At 40.2% G+C, this 21,440-nt stretch overlaps 1 protein-coding gene across 3 annotated transcripts; it reads right to left on the bottom strand.

Moving 5' to 3' along the window:
- Positions 1-287: 287 nt before the first annotated feature.
- Positions 288-6,008, bottom strand: LOC104095395 (protein NLP6-like). Of its 3 annotated transcripts, none has more exons than XM_009601526.4 (5): positions 5,536-6,008; positions 3,873-4,450; positions 2,719-2,766; positions 1,696-2,626; positions 288-1,587 (listed from the first exon to the last, which is right to left on the bottom strand). In XM_009601526.4, the coding sequence occupies exons 1-5, from the start codon at positions 5,855-5,857 to the stop codon at positions 443-445; spliced, it is 3,024 nt and encodes a 1,007-aa protein (XP_009599821.1). In that variant the 5' UTR covers positions 5,858-6,008; the 3' UTR covers positions 288-442. The 3 variants fall into 3 exon arrangements, with proteins under 3 accessions (XP_009599821.1, XP_009599820.1, XP_009599822.1); XM_009601525.4 differs by having other exon boundaries at positions 1,696-2,653; positions 5,536-6,007; XM_009601527.4 differs by having other exon boundaries at positions 1,696-2,653; positions 5,532-5,862.
- Positions 6,009-21,440: the final 15,432 nt, after the last annotated feature.

A 21,440-nucleotide genomic window follows, 5' to 3' on the forward strand; every position in this document is an offset into this window, starting at 1 on the left:
GAATATGTCATTAAACATAGAAAATATGTCATTGAATATATTATTAAGCATTTGAGATGAAGATCATGGAGGAAGAGTAGACATACACCATAATTTGATATTTCTTATAACATTTTTTGCTTTTTTTTGTTTCAACTATCTTTTTTCATAACGCGTCCAGACCAACTTGCGCACACCATGCCATTAGTACCTACTGCGGATCCAATGAATCTGCTATCTGAAATCTGTTGTCTTCTTGAATAAAATAAGGAAATTTTAAAAATAGAATTTGGTTGGGAAGCAAAAGAAACAAGAAGAAAAAAAACTAGTTTCCTCAGAGGCTTGATACAATTGGAAACTTGTTACAATTTTAGACAATATGCCAATTTTACACATTGTGGACAAGATCCTACTACAAGAATGGTTTGACTAATTTTATGTATTTACAGCCTAATTCTTACTATCATTTACCTGAGCTCTCACATGAGCTCCCTAGGTTGGACATAATATCATGAACTAACAACCTGACAATACTGCTGCCAGATGATAATGAGATATCGACACATTCCTGCAAATCTGCATCACAAGAAATTGAAACTACCTCAAGATCATCATCTAGATACTTGATGTCGAATGTTCCCAGCTCTAACTTAAGCCTTTTTGCTACTTCTTCCTTCAACTTAACTATACCAGAATTTAAACAAAGCCGAAATCTTATGATATCTTCCCTATATGCTGCTTTTATTGTAACGAATGTCACTTCAGGCCAGGCAGAATACTGTGGCGTCGTGTCAGCAGGAACATAAACAGGGTCCTTGGCAATTGCATCAGAAAATGGTGGGTTTGGCAAACTGTATTCTGGGACACGTTCATCAACCTGAGCTTCTCCAGCTGAACAAAGATTTCTCAGATCATGAGAGCTGCCTGCATCCTCGACAAGCATTCCCCCAAACGGCTCCTGAGCACGTTCTGGAATAAAAGGCCTAGGTATTAGGAATGCAGCGGCTAAGTTATTTTCTGTTGTGGTTTGATGAGCTGCTTCCAGAGAGCCTCCCGCTTTCATGCATGCCTCACGTGCTGGTGAATTAACCAGATCGTTCTGAGGGGAGAATTCATTTCCAGCGGAAGGACTGCCTTGGCATGAACCCTGGGACGTAGGTGTCCCTGCGCTCTCTTCTCTTGAGACACTCCCTGTTCTGGACTTATGTGAGCCTTCAGCATATAGAAAGCCATTCTGCGGAGTGAATTCCTCCTTCCTGGTTACCCTTCCTCCTAGCATTTGATTTGAGGGTTCAGCTTCTTCATGACTTTCTGGTGTTCCATGGTTGGAGAACTCATTCTTCTCCTCAGGAAATACTGAAGGTTTAGATAATGGTGAACTTGGTAGATTGGAACCACTAGCGCAGGCAGGCCAAGAAATAGACCCAACAGCAGCAGGAAAGGAATTTGGTGCCAGTGAGGTAAGAGTAAATGCACCTTCGGTTCCTTGAACAGATTCAATTACACATTTTAGCTTTGAAAGTGAACGGTTGACCTTATTTATCTTGCGAGATGGCCATCTAGAGATTCCATGCTGCCTACATATGCGTTTCATTGTGGTAGGGCAAACTGTAGTTGCAAGAACATTAATGAGAGCTATAAAAAAACAAAATAGAAAAGAAACGTGCATATATGAGCATTTTGGTCAACAAAAAGCATTTCAAATCGAGAACATACCACCAAGACTCTTAGCAGCATCCTTAAGACTTCCAGCAAAATACTGTTGCAAAACCTCTAAGCTTATTGTTTTCTCAGCTTTTCCACGTTTTCTCTCTGATTTCTTTCCCGTCGGTTTATTGTCAGAGGGGGATACGTGGTTAGGGGCTTCACCTGTACCACATTTGCTCCCTGCACCCTTTGCAACATCAGATTCCACTGAAAACTGCTGCTCTCCCAATGGATCAAGATGTGTCCATCCATTTGGTAAACGAGTAGGCTGAGGAAGAGATTTCGGTGCTGATACAGATTCAGGCTTCGCATCAATTTTCTCTTCGATGGAAGCCTTAATTATCTCAACTGAGCTCCAGTCATGCTCAAGTTCCCCTCCAGAAGCAATGCTGAGACTCCTGAAGTGCTGCTTCATTGTCAATAAGAGCGAGTTAAGCAAAGCCTGCTGATCGCTGTAATCCCCCGAGTTCGGTGGTAGAAAAAATTCCAGAATATAATCATCATTGCCGGTGTGACTGCTCCGTAAGCAGATTGCAAAACAACTGGTCAACCCGAACAAGCGTGCATAATGTACCAAGGGATACTCAGTTTTGCAAAATTGTGTAATATCTTCACAAAAGCATGATTTTTGTGAAGCATATGCTCTTCCAGCAACTCCCTGTCCCTTTTGCAAGTGATGTTCTGCACAGGCCTCACGAAAACCCCACATGTGAGCATCAACCACATAAAATGCTACGTCCGTTGTGGACATACAGATCTGCCCCATGCAGCTTCCATCAAAGCTACTACAGCTCTTTTTCAACCCACCGCCATCAGCCAGAACACTGCGATGCCTGCACGGAACCCATGTCTGAGCCAGAGGCAATTGGTAAGTTTCACATACTGCAGTTAGTATCTCCAAGATTTCAACTAATGCATTCTGCCGGCCTTCATTGCAAATCTGGTTCATATACCCCATCACATATACCTGTTCAGAAAAATGATGAAAAAACCACTTGAAAAACGAGAATTGTTTACGGAACTGTTCCTTACCTGAGTGTTTGGGTGGTCCAATATCTCCGAACTTTTCAAATTCACAGTCTGCAGAAAGCACAAATTATTAACCAAAGAGACTTCATCGTGAAAGAAGAAAAAGTAGGAAAGGATGATGGATGCATTTGGTTTAGATGAAAGACGCATCTATCTACTCAAAACTTTTTAATGTCCTACATATGTAACCACACTATTTGGATCATCTTTTGCTGATAGGTATCATGTCATTGAATGGATGTTCAGATGCACCTTTTATGAGCCAAACATATCAAACGTTTCCTATTGAATGCAAGATTTAAGACAAAGTTTTATAGGCAAAGTATTCATTGTGATAACCACTATAATGCATAGGCAAGCGAAAAATAATTGTGATCTTCAACAGGGAGGTTCTCCGATTTATCATTTCAAAAACTCAATAGAATCTGAAAATATCTAAAAGAATCACTGAGGCAACACTTTTAGAATCACTGTTGGACTTCCTCACCAGCTGTTCTCGTATTTGGATCCAACAAGTGACAAACAACCCATCAAGTTTGGGCTAACAATCAGGACTCTAGCATAGGCACATAGAATTGACGCACAAGTTTTACGAGACTTCATTCATGATCAAACCATGTAGTTGAAAAATATTGTTTACATCATCTTGGATCTGGTTATGTAAACTCGTGGAACATGGACTGCTGATCATTTAGTTTGATGGCCATTGCCTCAACAAATATGCAGCTATCCAAGCCAAGATATTAACTCTTGAAATAGAACCACTTTTAGCTATTGAAGACACAAAAGGCATTTAACCAAGTGCTACAACAATGATACTGCAGGCATTTCATAACAAACATCTTTAGCCATTAACGCTGGACACAATGTCTGACTTGTAAAGTGGCTTATCTATCTTGCCCTTGAACTGAATTAAGCACTTGTATAAAGACTGAAAAGCGATGTATGGCAGACTTAATGAAATTTTATCAGTTGTGAACACACGATCAATGAACAAAACCTCAGCCTCCACCGGAGCGATAGATGCAATAAATGGCTACATTTCAAATACATTCTACTAAAGTTGATGCAGAAACACAATATCCAATGACCAATATTACCAAAAGATAAGACATCTAACCTGAGATATGAATTAGAAAAGGGTTAAAAGAACCAACCTCGAGTGCTTTGCATACTTTATCCACCTCGGCAGCATAGTTGATCTTCTGGGAGGTCATTATGAGCTCCAGTACACCAAGACAAGATTGTCCAGATGGTTCAAATACAGGCAGCGCTAAAGTTCCTCGAACATTGTAATGCAGAGCATGATCAAGACGAGGGAACTCTTTACTGGAGTAATATTGCACGTTTGGTGTCCATTCAGGCAACTTCAGGCGAAAGACACGGCCCGGAAGTCCAAGAACTCCACCAGTCTCTCCATCCGCAGCAAACATATACATCAGAGAAACTGTTCGATACTGATGAAGCCCATTACAATCTGGATCAAGAACAAAGGGCTGCCCTGAAGTTGTCAGTACATACCGACCAGCGTCCTTCACAGGTGCCCAAACCTGAGCTAAAACTCGCTCTCCCGTCGATTCCTTGAAGTATCGGAGTGCTTGTGTCATCCTCTCCTTGATTATACAAGACCCATTTGGATAATCTCTAGGTGCTAGCTCCAAAACTGGTGAAGGAAGTCGTCCTTTATCAGCGTTGACAGAGACAGTTTCAGTTGTAGCCTCGGGATCATCAGTATCTGCTCCAAAAATGAAAGGCAAATAGATGATTCTTTCATTGTGTGTGACCAGCCAATGATGCACATTCAACTTGTTTATTCTTTTCATGGGGACCAAGTAAAGATAACTTCATAAATCAAAAAGTACAGCGACTCTTGGAGAATCTAATTATAGACAGACTACATCTAGTCATTATAAAGTTTAAGATGGAAAAAAGTTTAAACTTTTGTATATCAACAATCTATGTTGTTGGAAAAATAACTTATAGAAGAGTGACAGCATAGTTTTAATTGTTTTGCTATGTGAAGTAATCTTTTTCCTTTTTTGATAAGTACTATGTGCAGTAATGTTTTTGCTTATAATACTGAATTCATCAAGGAAAAACATGACTTGGTAGCTGGTTTAATGTTGCACTAATCACAGTATCTTTGTACTGTTTTCTTATCAATAAAGGCAACAAATACTTCTACATATTCTTTTAATTAATATGTAAACTGATTGTTTACACTAAACCAATAAATAAATGTGTCTTTCTTTTTAATAAAATCTTTACCACTCAAGCACTGTTTCAATATCTGCAGAAAGTTTTATAATTTTTTTTTAAGTTTTTGCATGTTTGATACTCTTTTTCCGAGAAGAGTTCTTTAATTTTACAAGATTTGAGAACTTGAGCTCAGAAATTTCCGTGAAAAGTTACAATTTCGCGCAAAAACAGCATAAAAACAAGCACTTTCTGCAAAAACAGCAAAAGTCCGTTTTTGGAAAACTTAAAACAAACTCCATAAAATTTGAATGTGTAAAAAGTCACCGAATTTAAAGCAAGACAAAAAAAGTCAACTAACTTTACACAAGTTCTTCTAATATCATCAGTGAATTTTAACCTATGATAAAAGTTTGTTTATCATTTTACCAGATTATTAATTAATGATTCAGTACACATTTACCTATAATTATCTAATAAATGACATGATTGTATAAATATGTTTTTACAGTGCAAGTATATATAACTTAGACTCTATGCAAAAATAGCAAGTCAACTAACTTTCCTACAAAATTCTTCAAATATTATCAAGGAAAAACAGCTTAAACTCAAAGGCTTACATACAAGTAGCACCAAATCTAGGGTGACCGGAGAAACGGAGAGCACCGGAGAATGAATTTCCGGCAGGTTTTTCCTCGATATCATCGGAAAATCCCCAAAGAGGAGAACAAGGCAAAAATGGCGACGTAGGATTAGACGAAACAGCCGCTGCTGCAGCGAAAATCTGATCAAACGACCAGGAAGCATCGATATCGAGATCCATCATCATCGTCGTTGATTCTTTCTCCATCGCCGTGTGCGGTGGTTGTTGCGGCGGCGGAGAAGAAAACTCCTTTGACTTCGGTCGGGGATTTTTTGAAGTTATTTTTTCTTCTGGTTCTGACATTTCTGTTCAATTTTTCTCCAGATTTTTTGCTTCTTTTCTTCTACTATTATATACTCTCTTCTTTTTCTTCTAAGAGAAGAGGGAAATATGTTAAAAGGCAATTGGAAAAGTGTGATTCTATTGAGAATTGGGAATCTAATAGTAGTTGGGCACTTGGGCTACTACTTGTTGCCAATTCAATGGATTAAAGAATAGAGAAATATTCTATGCATCACTATCTTTTTTTTGATTTACCGTCCATATTGGGTAAGACGTCGTCTTATAATGGGAGTTAAAATGGTCCCTAACAAAGGCAATTTCATATACTTCATTACAACTCTCGTTGGCTTATGCATCACTATCTCCCATAATAAATATTTTACTGTATAAATTTGAATTAGTTGGATACTCATTTCAAGTATTTGGTTGTCGTAAAAATTTTACTATTGAAGATTTTAGCTCTTTAATAAAGAGGATTTCATTCTCGAATGAAATTTGTGAAAAAGTAGAAATATTTAACATCCCACTACATCTTTAATGAAGGAAGAAGAGATGTTATACTTTAGCACTAAGTTTAGAAATAGTGAATGATAATAAGCAATCCTCTAATGTTGAATTTGCATGAATTTAGCAAAATAGACACTATGGTTTCATCTTTAATTAGAGATTTTAAGTTTAGAGTCGGACAGAAAATCTAAAAAAATAAAATGGATAGTAGAAGCTTCATACAAAAGATAAGTTACTAGTTCGGGATGGAAGCATAATTGATTTAATGATATCACCTTCATATTACAATCTCGTCAACAGTGGTGAAGCCATTTTTGTGTCATCGAAAAATTATACAGTAGATATATAAATTAATTTTTTAAAGCATATATATTATATGTTGAATTTTATTGACTTTTTTATGGATTTACTTCGTTATATTTTAATTTCCCTTAGTGATTCGCTATGACTTGTCATAAATCTTAGTATCCAATGTATATAATATCAGATAAAACATTATTGTATAATTATTGGATGTTGAGAATCCCTAAAATCATGTATATAGCCGTTAATGATTTCCTTCCTAAATTAGCTTGTAGCTCATGGTATAAAGCAGCTCCTCTGTAATAACTTCAATGGGACAATTAATAATAGCTTTACTTTTTATCAGTAATATGATATGAAAATACTGTCCTAATGAAGTTATTAAGTATATAAAAGCTGACAACAATAATTTAGTGTTAGTTGAAGTAATTATTACCAAACAAAAAAATACTTTAAAAAAAAAATCAAACTTTCCGATTGATTTAATCCATAGGAAATAAGATCGAGATCTCAAATTTAGACGTTAATATCAATAAATTTGCAGAATATTTCGATGTATGAGCTCCTTGTTTTCTTTTTTTCTTTTTTCAAATTACCGCAAGGTGGAAAAAAAGAAATTGTCATTGCAAAAACAATAGAGGAAAACCAAAAGTATTTTAAAAAGAAAAAGTAATTTTCAATAGTAACGTCATCGTAAATGGAGTAGAATATTAAAGCATCAAATTCCCTCTTTTCTTCTTTTTTGTCTTAATTTTATGTTGTCATTTTTAGTTGATCGAAAGAGACATCTTCATTTTGATTGACTTGAGGATACATTTACAGTAATGTTTCCTTCCTTATTTGTCTTTATTTTTGTTTACCCGAAAAATGGATAGAGTTGAATTTGTACGTAGTTTGAATTTGTACGTAGTTCTAAAGGTATGTGGTATAAATTGACACAAATCTTTAGAATAAATAGAATTATCGAATATTGACTATAACAACAATAACCACCCGGTATAATCCCACTCATGGGATATGGGGAGGGTAGTGTGTACGCAGATCTTACCCTTACCCTGGGGTAGAGAGGCTGTTTACGATAGACCCTCGGCTCCCTCCCTCCAAGAACTCTCACCTTGCTCTTGGGGTGACTCGAACTCACAACCTCTTGGTTGGAAGTGGAAGGTGCTCACTACTAGAGCAACTCACTCTTGTCACGAATATTGACTATAAAGAATGAAAAATAAACAAAATTGGAAAGAGAATGATTTATGGATTAAGTAAGATGAATCAATCTAAGAAGCTAAAAAGGATAACTCTTCAAAATAGGAGTGTATGATATTTCCGTTACAATATATGCAAAACTTGTCTTTTACAGAAATATAGTCATCCCTTTTATAGAGGGGAATCCTAATTTAGATATAATTAAAAATACATAGTGGAGAACCCATGATAAATCATCTTTTTTCTAATTCCCGCCGAGATTCTCTCCCTTAGTGCGACTGCAACGGCTCTTGTCTATGAGCTCAATCTTGGTCGGACTCATTATTGGTCGGTTTTCAGTTTTAGACCTCGATGCGGGTTTGAGGTCGATGCCGATTCGGGGTCCGGTAATGACTTAGGCTTGGTATTGGTTGGCCTCTACCCTTAAGCTCGATTCCATCACATCTCATCATAGTTCGATTTGGACCCGAGCTCGATATTTGACTTGTCCCTGAAACTTTAAGCTCGTTTATACCTTCTTCGGATCCCATCTCGATATCATGAAGACTTTCATCGGTCCATTATGTTTCGATCTCGATCAGACGTACGAAGGTCAAAATCAGTTTCGGCCGTATACAAATAGTCCCCTCGTTTCTAGGGAAGGATATGGCGAGAAACGATATAATTTCCCAACAGCTCGATCGGATATAAGATGACGTTTACATCGGGCTAGATCATGACGCACGTGATAGTTGCCCCGTCGATTTAGTTTTTCAAGGCATTTAATGCGTAGCAGACGGTGGTCGGCCACCGCTGATATTGAACCGCCATTGTTCAATCTATAAATAGCCCTTCCTTTTACAATTTATCACTTTTACATCTTCAATCTCCAAATTTTTCAAGTTCTTCTTTTGAGTTCATCTGTAAATTTGCGATTTTTTACTGCAAAATCCTTCTTCAAAAACACCAAATCTATGTTACCTCCTTCTATTTTCAATCTTAAAATCCAAAATGGCGAAAACATCAAAAACCATTCCTCAAAAAGAAAAAGCTTCTTCTTCACAGTCTGCCACCGACAAAACATCGGTGGAGCCACGACTTGAGGAGTGTGTTCCTGGGGCGTGTGTTCTTACCTCTGATTTTAAGGTCGATAAAGGCCTGTCGTTTCCCGACCGATATGAGCCAGTATCGAGGTATATGTGTTCGATAACCGAGGGGCACCTCGAACAACTAAAGAAAGATTGTAATTGGGAGAACAAAGAAATAGTAATCCCGTCTCCTGAAGAAGATATCACCACTTACGTGAATGGGTTTCTAAGTGTGTATACTTATCCTTTCACGTTAGGTCCCCTCGACCCTGTTATTATTGATTTCTGCCGTCAATACCAAATAACCCTAGGCTAGATCCACCCTTCTTTTTGGTGGATCGTTATTTTGATTCGTTACTTCGTGAACAAAATTGAGGGGATGCCTTTCACCTTCGACCATCTCATTCGATTGCACTGCCCTCGCCTTTTTCGAGGCGGGTTAATAAATCTTCAGCGCCGGGCTACCAAGGTTTTGTTCTCGAGCATATACGAGGAGAGGGATCGAGGCTGGATAGGCAGGTTCGTTCGAGTGAAGACTTCGGACCTGATTCCGACTGAAAAGATACCATTTCCCGAGGAGTGGAACATGAAGCGTAAGTGTAATTCTGCTGTTATCTCCTACTATTTTTCCCCTTCATTTCTTTTCTCACCGATATCCCCTTTTTGTGATGCAGCGGTTCCTTGGATGCCCGGTGCAGTTATAAAAACTGGGTACGGGATCTAGCTTCGACCTCCACATATATCGAACGCTCATGGCGTGATTTGTCTAAGGTCCGATGGGAGGCCAAAAATCATGGTAAGCCTTTTTCTCGTATCTTTGGTAGTTCGAACGAGATACTTTCCATATACTTAAATCAATTTACCTGTATGTAGGTGTGGGCAAAGATGCGGTTTTGAGGCTCTCGCCCGTCGAGGAAGGGGCTTCGACCTCTGTTCCAAAACCGATGAAGGATAATAAGAGAAAAATGGCCTCCTCTACCGATGATCCAAAATCGAAGACGAGGATGGCTCGTAAGCCGAGGAAGAACATCATCCCTTTGACTATGGAATCAGTTCTGCGTCTAAGGGATGAAGATGAAGAAGAAGAAAATGACGGGTCTGTGCTGGTGGCCCGAGCGAATAAAACCATCGATGCCCCAAAGGCAGCTGAATGGATGGTGATTTATAAAGCTCCGCCTCGGACTGAGGAGATATCGAATGAAGGTTCGGGTAGAGTCCCTGAATCACTAGAGACCGACGATGCTTCCCACCAAAGTCAACAAATGGTGGGTATATCAGAAGAGTCCGGTCCTGAAGCTCTCTGAACTGAAGAGAATGCCCCAAGCGAGTCGCTTGGGGCAATAGTAATTAGAGACTCGCCCATTCTCCCTGCCTTTTCTAAGGGGCGATTTGGGAAGCCCAAGCTTTGGGGGCCCTCGAGATAAATCGGTCTCATGAAGGGGAGGATCCCTTTTGTGATTTGTTTAAAGGAGTCGAGGATGTTCCTGGCCCTAGTGATGTGTCAGGCCTTTTCTGTAAAGTGCAGCAAGCTTTGAATTGGGTAAGCTTTAACTCCTTTCGTTGATATTACTTTTATGTTTGCTATTCTTCTCTAACTTCTTTTCTTCCTTCTTACGTAGGCCGTAGCGGTTCATCGAGAAGCATGTTCTCGATCTCGAACTGAGCTGCGTCGGTATGAGGCCGACCTCCGACGGGTCACGGAGGAGAAGAACACCCTTAGACTCCTCTTCGGGCAAAGGGAAGAATATATCAAAGACCTCCAAGCTGAGTTGGCCAAGGCTCATCAAGACCAGACCGACCTGACCGAGCAGGTAATAATAATCTTAAAAACCCATGGGCTCGATCTTGGAACGGTGGCTAATATTTCGATCTCACAGTTGCAGCAGAAGCTTGAGGTGATTGGGAAGCTTCGTGAGGAGGTCGATATGATAAGGGAGGAGTCCTTGGGATGGAAAGAAGGTATGGGTCGTCTTGCTGCAGAAAAAGAAACTGCTCGAGCCCAATTATCATCGGCCGAAAACCAACTCCAAGGCATGAAGGAGAAGATATTGGTTCAATCAAGAAAAATAGAAGAGCTTGAGGCTCGGTTGGCCTCCGAACTTGCCAAGTCCAAATCTGACACCGAAAAGGCAAAGGCTAATGCGGATGCACTAGTGGTCGTTTATCGGGCCGATGTTGAAGCTGCTCAGGTACAGGCAAAAGAGGCAGCTAAGACCGCTAACACTAGAGCACATTGGGTTGCAGAACTTGCTAAATGTCGATATCGGAGGGAGACCCTCGATGAGATCCATGCTCGAGGTTTCGATCTCGCCGAAGAGATGAAAAGGGCTAAAGAGCTCGAAGCCGATGCTGAAGCCTTGGCTTCCGATAATGATGATGATGATGAGAGCAAGATCGGGTCCGAGAGTGATGAGGAGCCCGATGGAGAAGAAACTGCCCCCGAAGATAACCAAGAAACTTAGCCCTTAGTTCCCATTTTAATTTTTGTGTAGGGTCATGTTCGGACGTTGTAAACATTCTTGTATAAATATATATATAAAGATCTTTTTCTTTTCCTTACTTGCCTCTATTTTATTCTCTGCCTTGTGAAGATTTTGTTTTATTCATAAGGCTTTAGGCAATTTGATTGAATTTGGACCTTGTAGCCCTTATAACCGAGTGAGTGCTTGCTCGAACTTGAAATAAGGTAGCCCGTAGGCTTAGTAGTCAAGTGAGTGATTCTAACTCGAAGTAAGAGTAGCTCGTAGGCTTTATAGTTGGGTGAGTGCTTTGATCGAACTCGAAGTAAGGTATCCCTTAGGTTTAATAGTCGAGTGAGTGATTGCTCGAACTCGAAGTAAGGTAGCCCGTAGGCTTTGTAGTCGATCGAGTGATTGCTCGAACTCGAAATAAGAATAGCACGTAGGCTTAGTGGTCGAGTGAGTGATTGCTCGAACTCGAAATAAGAATAGCACGTAGGCTTAGTGGTCGAGTGAGTGATTGCTCGAACTCGAAATAAAAGTAGCTCGTAGGCTTAGTAGTCAAGTGAGTGCTTGCTCGAACTCGAAGTGGTGTAGCCCATAGGCTTATTAGTCAAGTGCGTGATTCGAACTCAAAGTAATGTAGCCCGTAGGCTTAATGGTCGAGTGAGTGATTCGAACTCAAAGTAATGTAGCCCATAGGCTTTATAGTCGAGTGAGTGCTTTGCTCGAACTCGAAGTAAGGTGGCCCTTAGGCCTAATAGTCAAGTGAGTGATTGATCGAACTTGAAGTAAGGTAGCCCGTAGGATTTATAGTTGAGCGAGTGGTTGCTCGAACTCGAAATAAGAGTAGCCCATAGGCTTAGTAGTCGAGTAAGTGATTCGAACTCAAAGTAAGAGTAGCCCGTAGGCTTTATAGTCGAGTGAGTGCTTTGCTCAAACTCGAAGTGAGGTAGCCCGTAGGCCTTGTAGTCGAGCGAGTGATTACTCGAACTCGAAATAACAATAGCCCGTAGGCTTAGTGGTCGAGTGAGTGATTGCTCGAACTCGAAATAAAAGTAGCATGTAGGCTTAGTAGTCGAGTGAGTGCTTGCTCGAACTCGAAGTGGTGTAGGTCATAGTCTTATTAATAGAGTGAGTGATTCGAACTCGAAGTAATGTAGCACGTAGTCTTAATGGTCGAGTGAGTACTTGCTCGAACTCGAAGTGATATAGCTCGTAGTCTTACTAGTCGAGTGAGTGATTCGAACTCGAAGTAATATAGCCTGTAGGCTTAATGGTTGAGTGAGCGCTTGCTCGAACTCGAAGTAATGTAGCCTGTAGGCTTAATGGTCGAGTGAGTGATTACTCGAATTCGAAGTGATGTAGCCCGTAGGCTTACTAGTCGAGTGAGTGATTCGAACTCGACGTAATGTAGCCCGTAGGCTTAATGGTCGAGTGAGTATTGAACTCGAAATAAGGTAGCCATTGGGCTTCGTAGATAGTCCCCGAGTGAGAATGGTTGCTCGAACTCGAGTCGGGGTATCCCTTAGGCTTTATAGTCGAGTGAGGGTTGCTCGAACTCGTTGATTTTTCGGTTGACAGTCCCCGATTTGTGGGATAATGGTCGGCCATTGAGCTTGTTTGCATAATAGATCATAAAATAGAGGATGGGTTGTGAGACATGAGATATGGGCAAAGAAGTTTCTTCTCGTGTTGTTATACATGTGTTTATATTTTGTACCAGGGATCGAGCAATGTACACGAGCATGGTTCGTTTTGACCATTTGGCTCTTACAATTTTTCCTATCGGAACCTTGTTGTTATGAAGCTTGATAATCTAATATCAAACTTGATATATTTGAGGGTAATGCCCCACCAGTATTCGAGGTTGATTGTAAAGAGGCCTCGGATACTGTTGAATTGTTCTAAGTTAGCACGATCGATGGTTTGCCTCATTAAAAACCTTGCCGAAAAACCCATTTGGGATAAAACCGGTCCAAGGGAAAAAGAGTGCAACGCGTGCTTTCAGACCTAAGGCTTCATGTTGAATGATCCATCCTTGTTCCTGATCGAACTCCTACAAGGGTTAGTTTCAAAATATAAACGAACATGGGAGGGTCGTACCTTAGCAGTCGTATCGTTTTAGGTGCGATACATTCCAATTGCTTGATAGTTGTTTGCCGTTTATAATACCGAGCTTGTAGGATCCTTTACCGATATTTTCAAGTACCTGATACGGTCCCTCCCAGTTTGGACCCATTTTTCCTTCATTTAGATTTCGGGTGCTGAGGGTGACTTTCCTTAGCACTAAGTCCCCGATTTTAAAACGGCGAAGATTGGTTCTTCGATTATAGTATCTTTCGATCCGCTGCTTTTTGGGCGGCCAATTGGACGAGAGCGGCTTCTCATTTTTCATTCAATAATTCGAGGCTAGTATTCATAGCCTCGTGATTTGACTCTTCTGTTGTATATCGAAACCTGGCACTGGGTTCCCCGACTTCGACTAGAATCAAGGCTTCGGGGCCATATACCAAGGAGAACGGGGTTTCCCCCGTACTGGATTTTGATGTTGTTCGATATGCCCAAAGAACTTCGGGTAGGATTTCTCTCCATTCTCCCTTAGCTTCGTTCAACCTTTTCTTTAAGTTTTGAATAATAGTCTTGTTCGTTGATTCGTCCTGTCCGTTCCGACTAGGATGATACGGTGTCGATAATATCCTTTTTATTTTGTGGTCTTCGAGGAATTTCGTCACTTTGCTGCTGATAAATTATTTTCCACTGTCACACACTATTTAGGAGGATATCCCAAATCGACATACGATATGATCCCAGATGAAGTCTATAACCTCTTTCTCTCTTACTTTCTCGAACGCATATGCTTCAACCCATTTAGAGAAATAGTCAGTCATAAATAAAATGAACTTAGCTTTACCTGCGGTCGATGGCAGAGGGCCGGCGATATCCATTCCCCATTTCATGAATGGCCATTAGGATAGGACTAAGTGAAGTAGCTCTCCGAGCTGATGGATCATCGGTGCAAACCTTTGAGATTTGTCACTTTTTCGAACAAACTCCTTTGCATCTTTGTCTATATTGATCCAATAATATTCTGCTCTGATTATTTTTCGGACTAATGAATCGGTACCGGAATGATTTCCATAAGTACCCTCGTGAATCTCACGTAGGATGTAGTCGGTGTCTCCTGGACCTAAGCATACTGCCAATGGTCCATCGAATATCCTTCGGTATAATGTTCCATTTGCAGTTAGTGTGAATCGAGCCACTTTGGTTCATAGGGCCCTCGAATTTTTAGGGTCCGAAGGGAGCTTTCCGTTCTCCAAGTATTCAATATACTTATTCCTCTAATCCCAGGTTAAGCTTGTAGAATTTATATCGGCATGACCTTCCTCGATCACGGATCTCGAGAGTTAAACGACAGTCCCCGAGTTGATCTCATCTTCCTCGACCGATGATCCCAAATTTGCAAGTGCATCAGCCTCACTGTTTTGTTCTCGAGGTACATGCTGCAAAGTCCATTCTTTGAAACGGTGCAAAGCTACCTGTAGTTTGTCCAAATATCTTTGCATTCTATCCTCTCGAACTTCGAAGGTTTTGTTTACTTGATTTACCACCAGTAAAGAGTCACACTTGGCTTCAATGACTTCTGCTCCCAAGCTTTTAGCTAGCTCGAGACCTGCAATCATGGCCTCATACTCGGCCTCGTTGTTAGTCAACCTAGTAATTTTGATAGATTGCCTAATAGTGCTACCCGTAGGCGGCTTTAAAACGATGCCTAGCCCGGACCTCTTCACGTTCGAAGCCCCGTCTGTGAAAAGGGTCCATACCCCCGATGATGTGCCCGATTTCAAGAGTTCCTTTTCAACTTCGGGTACGAGGGTTGGCGTGAAATTGGCCACGAAGTCTGCTAAAATTTGAGACTTGATGGTCGTCCGAGGTTGATATTCGATATCGTACCCACTGAGTTCGACGGCCCATTTGGCCAATCGGCCTGATAGTTTGGGCTTGTGCACAATATTACGAAGTGGGTAAGTGGTTAATACGCATATAGGTGACATTGAAAGTATGGTCTTAACTTTTTAGAGGCTCTTATCAGTGCAAGTACCAATTTCTCTAAGTGTGGATATCTAGTTTCTGCTTCCCCTAAGGTTCGACTTATATAGTAAACGGGAAATTGCGTACCTTGCTCTTCTCGAACTAGGACACCACTTACCGCGATCTCCGATACTACCAAGTACAAGCAAAGTTTCGCGTCTGCTTTTGGAGTGTGAAGCAGTGGTGGGCTCGATAAGTATCGCTTCAATTCCTATAACGCATGTTGGCATTCCGGGGTCCAGGCGAAATCGTTCTTCTTTTTGAGTAGACAGAAAAACCTGTGACTTTGATCTGACGACCTTGAAATGAATCAGCCTAAGGCAGCAATCCGTCCCGTTAGCCTCTGCACGACTTTTACACTATCCACGATGGCGATATGTTCGATGGCCTTGATTTTATCGGGGTTGATCTCGATTCCCCGATTCGATACCATGAAGCCAAGGAACTTGCCCGAACCGACCCCGAAAGCACATTTCTCAGGGTTGAGCTTCATGTTGTATTTCCTTAAAATATCGAATGTTTCTTGCAAATTAGCCAAATGGTCCTCTGCGTGCAGGGACTTAACTAGCATGTCATCAATATAAACTTCCATTGATTTACCTATTTGTTCCTCGAACATTTTATTTACTAGGCGTTGGTAAGTAGCTCCTGCATTTTTTAGCCCGAAGGGCATCACATTATAACAATATGTTCCATACTTGGTGACAAATGAAGTTTTTGCCCGCTCTTCCGGGTTCATTTGGATTTGATTATACCCGGAATAGGCATCGAGAAAAGTAAGGACCTCGTGGTCAGCCGTGGCATCGATCATGTGACCGATGTTAGGCAGTGAAAAAGAATCTTTGCGGCACACCTTGTTTAAATCCTTATAATCTACACACATTCTAAGTTTGTTCCCTTTTTTAGGGATTACAACTACATTGTCTAACCATTCGGGGTATTTCACCTCCTGAATGGACCCTATTTAAAGAAGTATAGTTACCTCGTCCTTTATGAATGCGTGCTTTACCTTGGACTGGGTCTTCTCTTTTGCTTCACCGGTTTGAACCTAGGGTCCAGGCTTAGCCGATGCGTCGTTATATCAGGTGGGATCCCTGTTATATCTAAATGGGACCAAGCAAAATAATCTATGTTAAAGATAAGAAATTGAATAAGCCTTTTCCTGAGTTCGGGGGTTAATCCAGTTCCCAGGTATACCTTTCGTTCGGTAAAATGCTCGATTAGTATGACTTGCTCAAGTTCTTCAATCATTAATTGGGTAGCGTCGGAATCATCGGGGACCACGAAGGATCGAGGGATCCTTTGATCATCATCTTCGTCAATCTTCTGATTTTCTAGTTGGGTTGAAGCTGACGTCTGTGATTTCTACTTGGCATCTCATTCCTCTTTTGAGTCCGGCCCCTTTGTTGACGAAAGTGAGGATATCAGAATTGCTTCTTCGATGGAAAACATTTCTATCACGGACGGTTATTCTCCGTACATTGTCCTGACTCCCTCCGATGTTAGGAATTTAAGAACCCGGTGGAGGGTCGAAGGTACAACTCTCATTTTGTGGATCCATGGTCTTCCAAAAAGGACGTTGCATCTCATGTCGCCTTCGATTACGTGGAATTTTGTTTCCTGGATGGTCCCGACCACGTTTATCTGTAGAATTATCTCACCTTTGGTGGTTTCACATATCATATTGAATCCATTTAGAACCAGGGTTGTGGATACGATCTGATCCTGTAGACCGAGCTGTTCTAATACCTTCGATCTAATAATGTTGGCCGAGCTACCTGGATCAATTAACACACGCTTAACTTTAGTTTATTCATAACTACGGATATTACCAGTGCATTATTGTGAGGTTGCATGACTCCTTCTGTATCTTCATCATTAAAGGACAAGGTTCCTATGGGTCCGTAATCCTGAGTTCGAGGTCGCTTTTCTCTCATAACCGATGTCTTAGTGCGTTTAAGAACCGGCCCCTGAGGGGTAACGACGCCACCGATGATCATGTGGATGATGTGTTGTGGTTCTTCTTATTCATTTTGTTTATCGAAATCCCTATTTTTGAAATGGTTTTTGGCCCTTTCGCTTAAAAATTCTCGAAGGTGCCCTTTATTGAATAAACGGGCTACCTCCTCTCTTAGTTGCCTGCAATCTTCCGTTCTGTGGCCATGAGTGCCATAATATTCACACATTTGATTGAGGTTCCTCTAGGCAGGATCTGTCTGCATGGGTCGAGGCTATTTAGTGTCTTTGATGCGTCCGATAGCCGACACAATGGCAGATGCATCGATGCTGAAGTTATACTCCGATAACAGTGGTGCTTCCTTAGGTCCGGTAGACCCGTCGAACCCATTTCTATTTATCAGCCCCCGAGACCCTTGACCTCGATCATTTTTTTTATTGCCTTGTCCGGGGTTACGTCTCAATTCATTGATCATGTGGTTTCCACTATATGATCGGTATCGGTCCCTGATCAGACCTTGTTCTCGATTGATATCCCTTCTAGCAACGGGTTTAGAACCCAACAGATCGTCTTCGACTCTAATTTTCGACTGGTACCGATTATGCACGTCATCCCAAGTAATAGCTGGGTACTCGATCAGGTTATGCTTCAATCGCCGTGAAGCTGTTGAACTTCGTTCGTTCAAACCTTGAGTGAAAGCCTGAATAACCCAATCGTCTGTGACTGGTGGCAGATCCATTCGTTCTATTTGAAAACGAGATATGAACTCCCTTAGCATCTCGTTATCCTTTTGTCTTACCTTGCACAGGTCCGACTTCCCGGTCTCGACCTTTATGGCCCCTGCGTGTGCTTTTATGAAGGAATCTGCAAGCATAGCAAAAGAATCGATAGAATTAGATGGTAAATTATGATACCATATCATTGCTCCCTTTGACAGGGTTTCACCGAATTTCTTCAATAATACGGATTTGATTGCATCGTCCTCTAGGTCGTTCCCTTTAATAGCACATGTGTAAGAGGTGACATATTCGTTGGGGTCGGTAGTTTCGTTATATTTAGGAATCTCGGGCATGCGGAATTTCTTTGTGATTGGTTTAGGAGCCGCGCTTGGGGGAAAAGGCTTTTGTACGAATTTTTTGGAATCTAAGCCCTTCAATATTGGTGGTGCCCCCAGCATCTGATCAACCCTGGAGTTATATGTTTCCACTTTTTTGTCGTTTGCCTCGATCCTCCTTACTCCTGATTTTATTCGTTTGGTCAATTATTCGAACATCTTAGCAATTTCGGGATTAGTCCCCGACTCTTACTCATTTGACCTTACTATAGCTGGTTCCGTTTTGTGGGCAATTTCTCGGGGTGGACTGGGCTCCGGCCTGCTCGGTATCTGGGTTTGACTCTGCAACTGAGCTATTGCTGCCTGTTGAGCTTGCAACATTTCAAAAATCATACGCAAGCTGACGCCGTTTTCCTCGACGTTATGAGTATCTCGAGTTGCAGATCGAGTGCTATCATGAATGCTATTTTCAGGTTCAGAATATAAATTTGCCTCAATGGCCACATGCGAATTAACATCTAATGGCACTTCGATTCGAGCTCCAACAGCGTCGACAAGCGGCCTTTCGATACTGGGCGTCAAGTTGTTGTTCTCACCTTGAATACCAGCTTCATTGTCGATACGTAAGGCCATTTAATTGATAGCTCGTCGTTGCTAATCCAAAATCAAAGACACTTTTGAAAATAAGCATAAAATGGCGTGTTTTGCGGATTCGTATCAAATAACTACTGTTATCCCTAGCCCCACGGTGGACGCCAAACTGTTTACCCAAAAAATGGATAGAGTTGAATTTGTACGTAGTTTTAAGGATATGTGGTATAAATTGATACAAATCGTAAGAATAAATAGAAATATCGAATATTTAGTATAAAGAATGAAAAATAAGTAAAATTGGAAAGATGATGATTTATGGATTAAGCAAGATGAATCAATCTATGAAGCTAAAAAGGACAACTCTTCAATATAGGAGTGTATGATATCTCCATTATAATGTATGCAAAACTTGTCTTTTACAGAAATATAGTCATCCCTTTTATAGAGGGGAATCCTACTTTAGATATAATTAAAAATACATAGTGGAGAACCCATGATAAATCAGTTTTTCCCTAATTCCCACCGAGATTCTCTTCCTTAGTGCGGCTGCAACAACTCTTGTCTATGAGCTCGATCTTGGCCAGACTCAGTATTGGTCGGTATTGGTCGGTTTTCAGTTTTAGACCTCGAAGCGGGTTTGAGGTCGATGCCGATTCGGGGTCCGGTAATGATTTGGGCTCGGTATTGGTTGGCCTCTGGCCTTTAAGCTCGATTTCATCACATCTTATCATAGTACGATTTGGATCCGAACTCGATAATGACTTCGAGCTCGATATTTGACCTGTCCCTAAAACTTGAAGCTCGTTTGTACCTTCTTCGGATCCCATCTCGATATCATGAAGACTTTCTTCGGTCCATTATGTTGTGATCTCGATCAGACGTACGAAGGCCGAAATCAATTTCGACCATATACAATGTTATCTTATTATTATTATTATTTTTAGGAGAAAGAAAATAACGAGAATCGAATTTAACCTACATTTTGAACATTATTGACTTTATTCTACATCATGAAAATTATTGAATTTACCCTTACATTATGAATCACATACCATTAAACTATATTGGTAAACTTTTATCCTAGTTCATTGTTTGTTATGTGTGATTTGATCAAAGGGCAATGATTAAACGAAATATGGAGCAAATTAGTTTAACAGTAAAAAATAATCTACTCAGTGTTTAATGTTTATACTAAACTAATAAATATATGATATGTATTTACATATAGATATCTATCCCTAAATCGTGGTTATTTAATAATATTTTTACTACATTAAATCAATTAATCATAATAAGTTTAAACTGGTATAGAATCATCAAATCTTTGAATGAGACTCTTCTTTCTTCTACTATCGGATTCGATGTTGTAGAAGAACTGCTTCCAAGATCGAGATATGGTATCGATCAAGTATTTATATTTATATGTTATATGCACGTTACATATTTTTTCATTCAATAATTACCCTTCTAGAATTTACTCCCTCCGTTTCAAATTAGATGAAGTGCTTTCCTTTTTAGTATGTTCCAAAATAAATGACACATTTTTAAATTTGGAAATAATTCAACTTTAAACTCTTCATTTTACTCATTTTACCCTTAATGGGAAGCTTTTATAATCACACAAATGTCATAGTCCCAAAAAGCTTTCACCCCTTAAGTTTTAAAGACCATAAGTTTTAAAAATCTTCTTTTTTTTCTAAAATTGTGTGTCGAATCAAACTAGCTAAACTAAATTGAAACGAACGGAGTAATTAATTTAATTACGAAAGTAGGTAAGTATTTACGGTGGTTCGATAATGCATAAATAGACATCTCGAAATGAGGCTTATTTATAGTGCGCATAAGGAACAAAACTTTCTTCTTGTTTCGTTTATGGTTTTGTACTCTCAGCCGATAACAAACGCACCAGCTAATAATAACAAAGATACAAACCTTAACGGATAATGAAAGGTACCACTCCCTCCCATTCTTTTTATTTGCCACTTTAGCCTAAACATTTGGCAGAATAGTTAAAGACCCCCTGAACCTGACGTTTTTTGGCGAGTGTATACCTTAATTATTCGAGGTGCTAAATACCTCTTCAACTTGATTTTTTGAAAGTTATTAACTCCTTAATGCGCTACATGGCAAAGAAAGTAACTTCAAATGAGTTTGGGCATGTGAAAGTGCCATTTAATTGCCACATCAGTCTTTAATTACCATTTTTGTTAACTGTTATTCTATCTCAAACTAAAAATGATGAAATAACTTTTTTTTTAAAAATTTCACTCCCTATATCACCATCATCATTCCTAGTTACATTCATCTTCCTTATTCTCATCATATTCTCATATTCATTTTGTGATATAACATCTTCTTCTTGCTT

This window comes from Nicotiana tomentosiformis, chromosome 12, assembly GCF_000390325.3.
Source record: "Nicotiana tomentosiformis chromosome 12, ASM39032v3, whole genome shotgun sequence".
In the NCBI taxonomy this organism is placed as follows: Eukaryota; Viridiplantae; Streptophyta; class Magnoliopsida; order Solanales; family Solanaceae; genus Nicotiana; species Nicotiana tomentosiformis.

Coding starts and splice junctions, on each gene's coding strand:
- LOC104095395 (XM_009601525.4), bottom strand. CDS start 5,857: ATGTCAGAACCAGAAGAAAAAATAACTTCAAAAAATCCCCGACCGAAG. Junction 4,451..5,535: donor CCCTAGATTTGGTGCTACTT/GTATGTAAGCCT, acceptor TTTTTGGAGCAG/ATACTGATGATCCCGAGGCT. Junction 2,767..3,872: donor AAGTATGCAAAGCACTCGAG/GTTGGTTCTTTT, acceptor TGCTTTCTGCAG/ACTGTGAATTTGAAAAGTTC.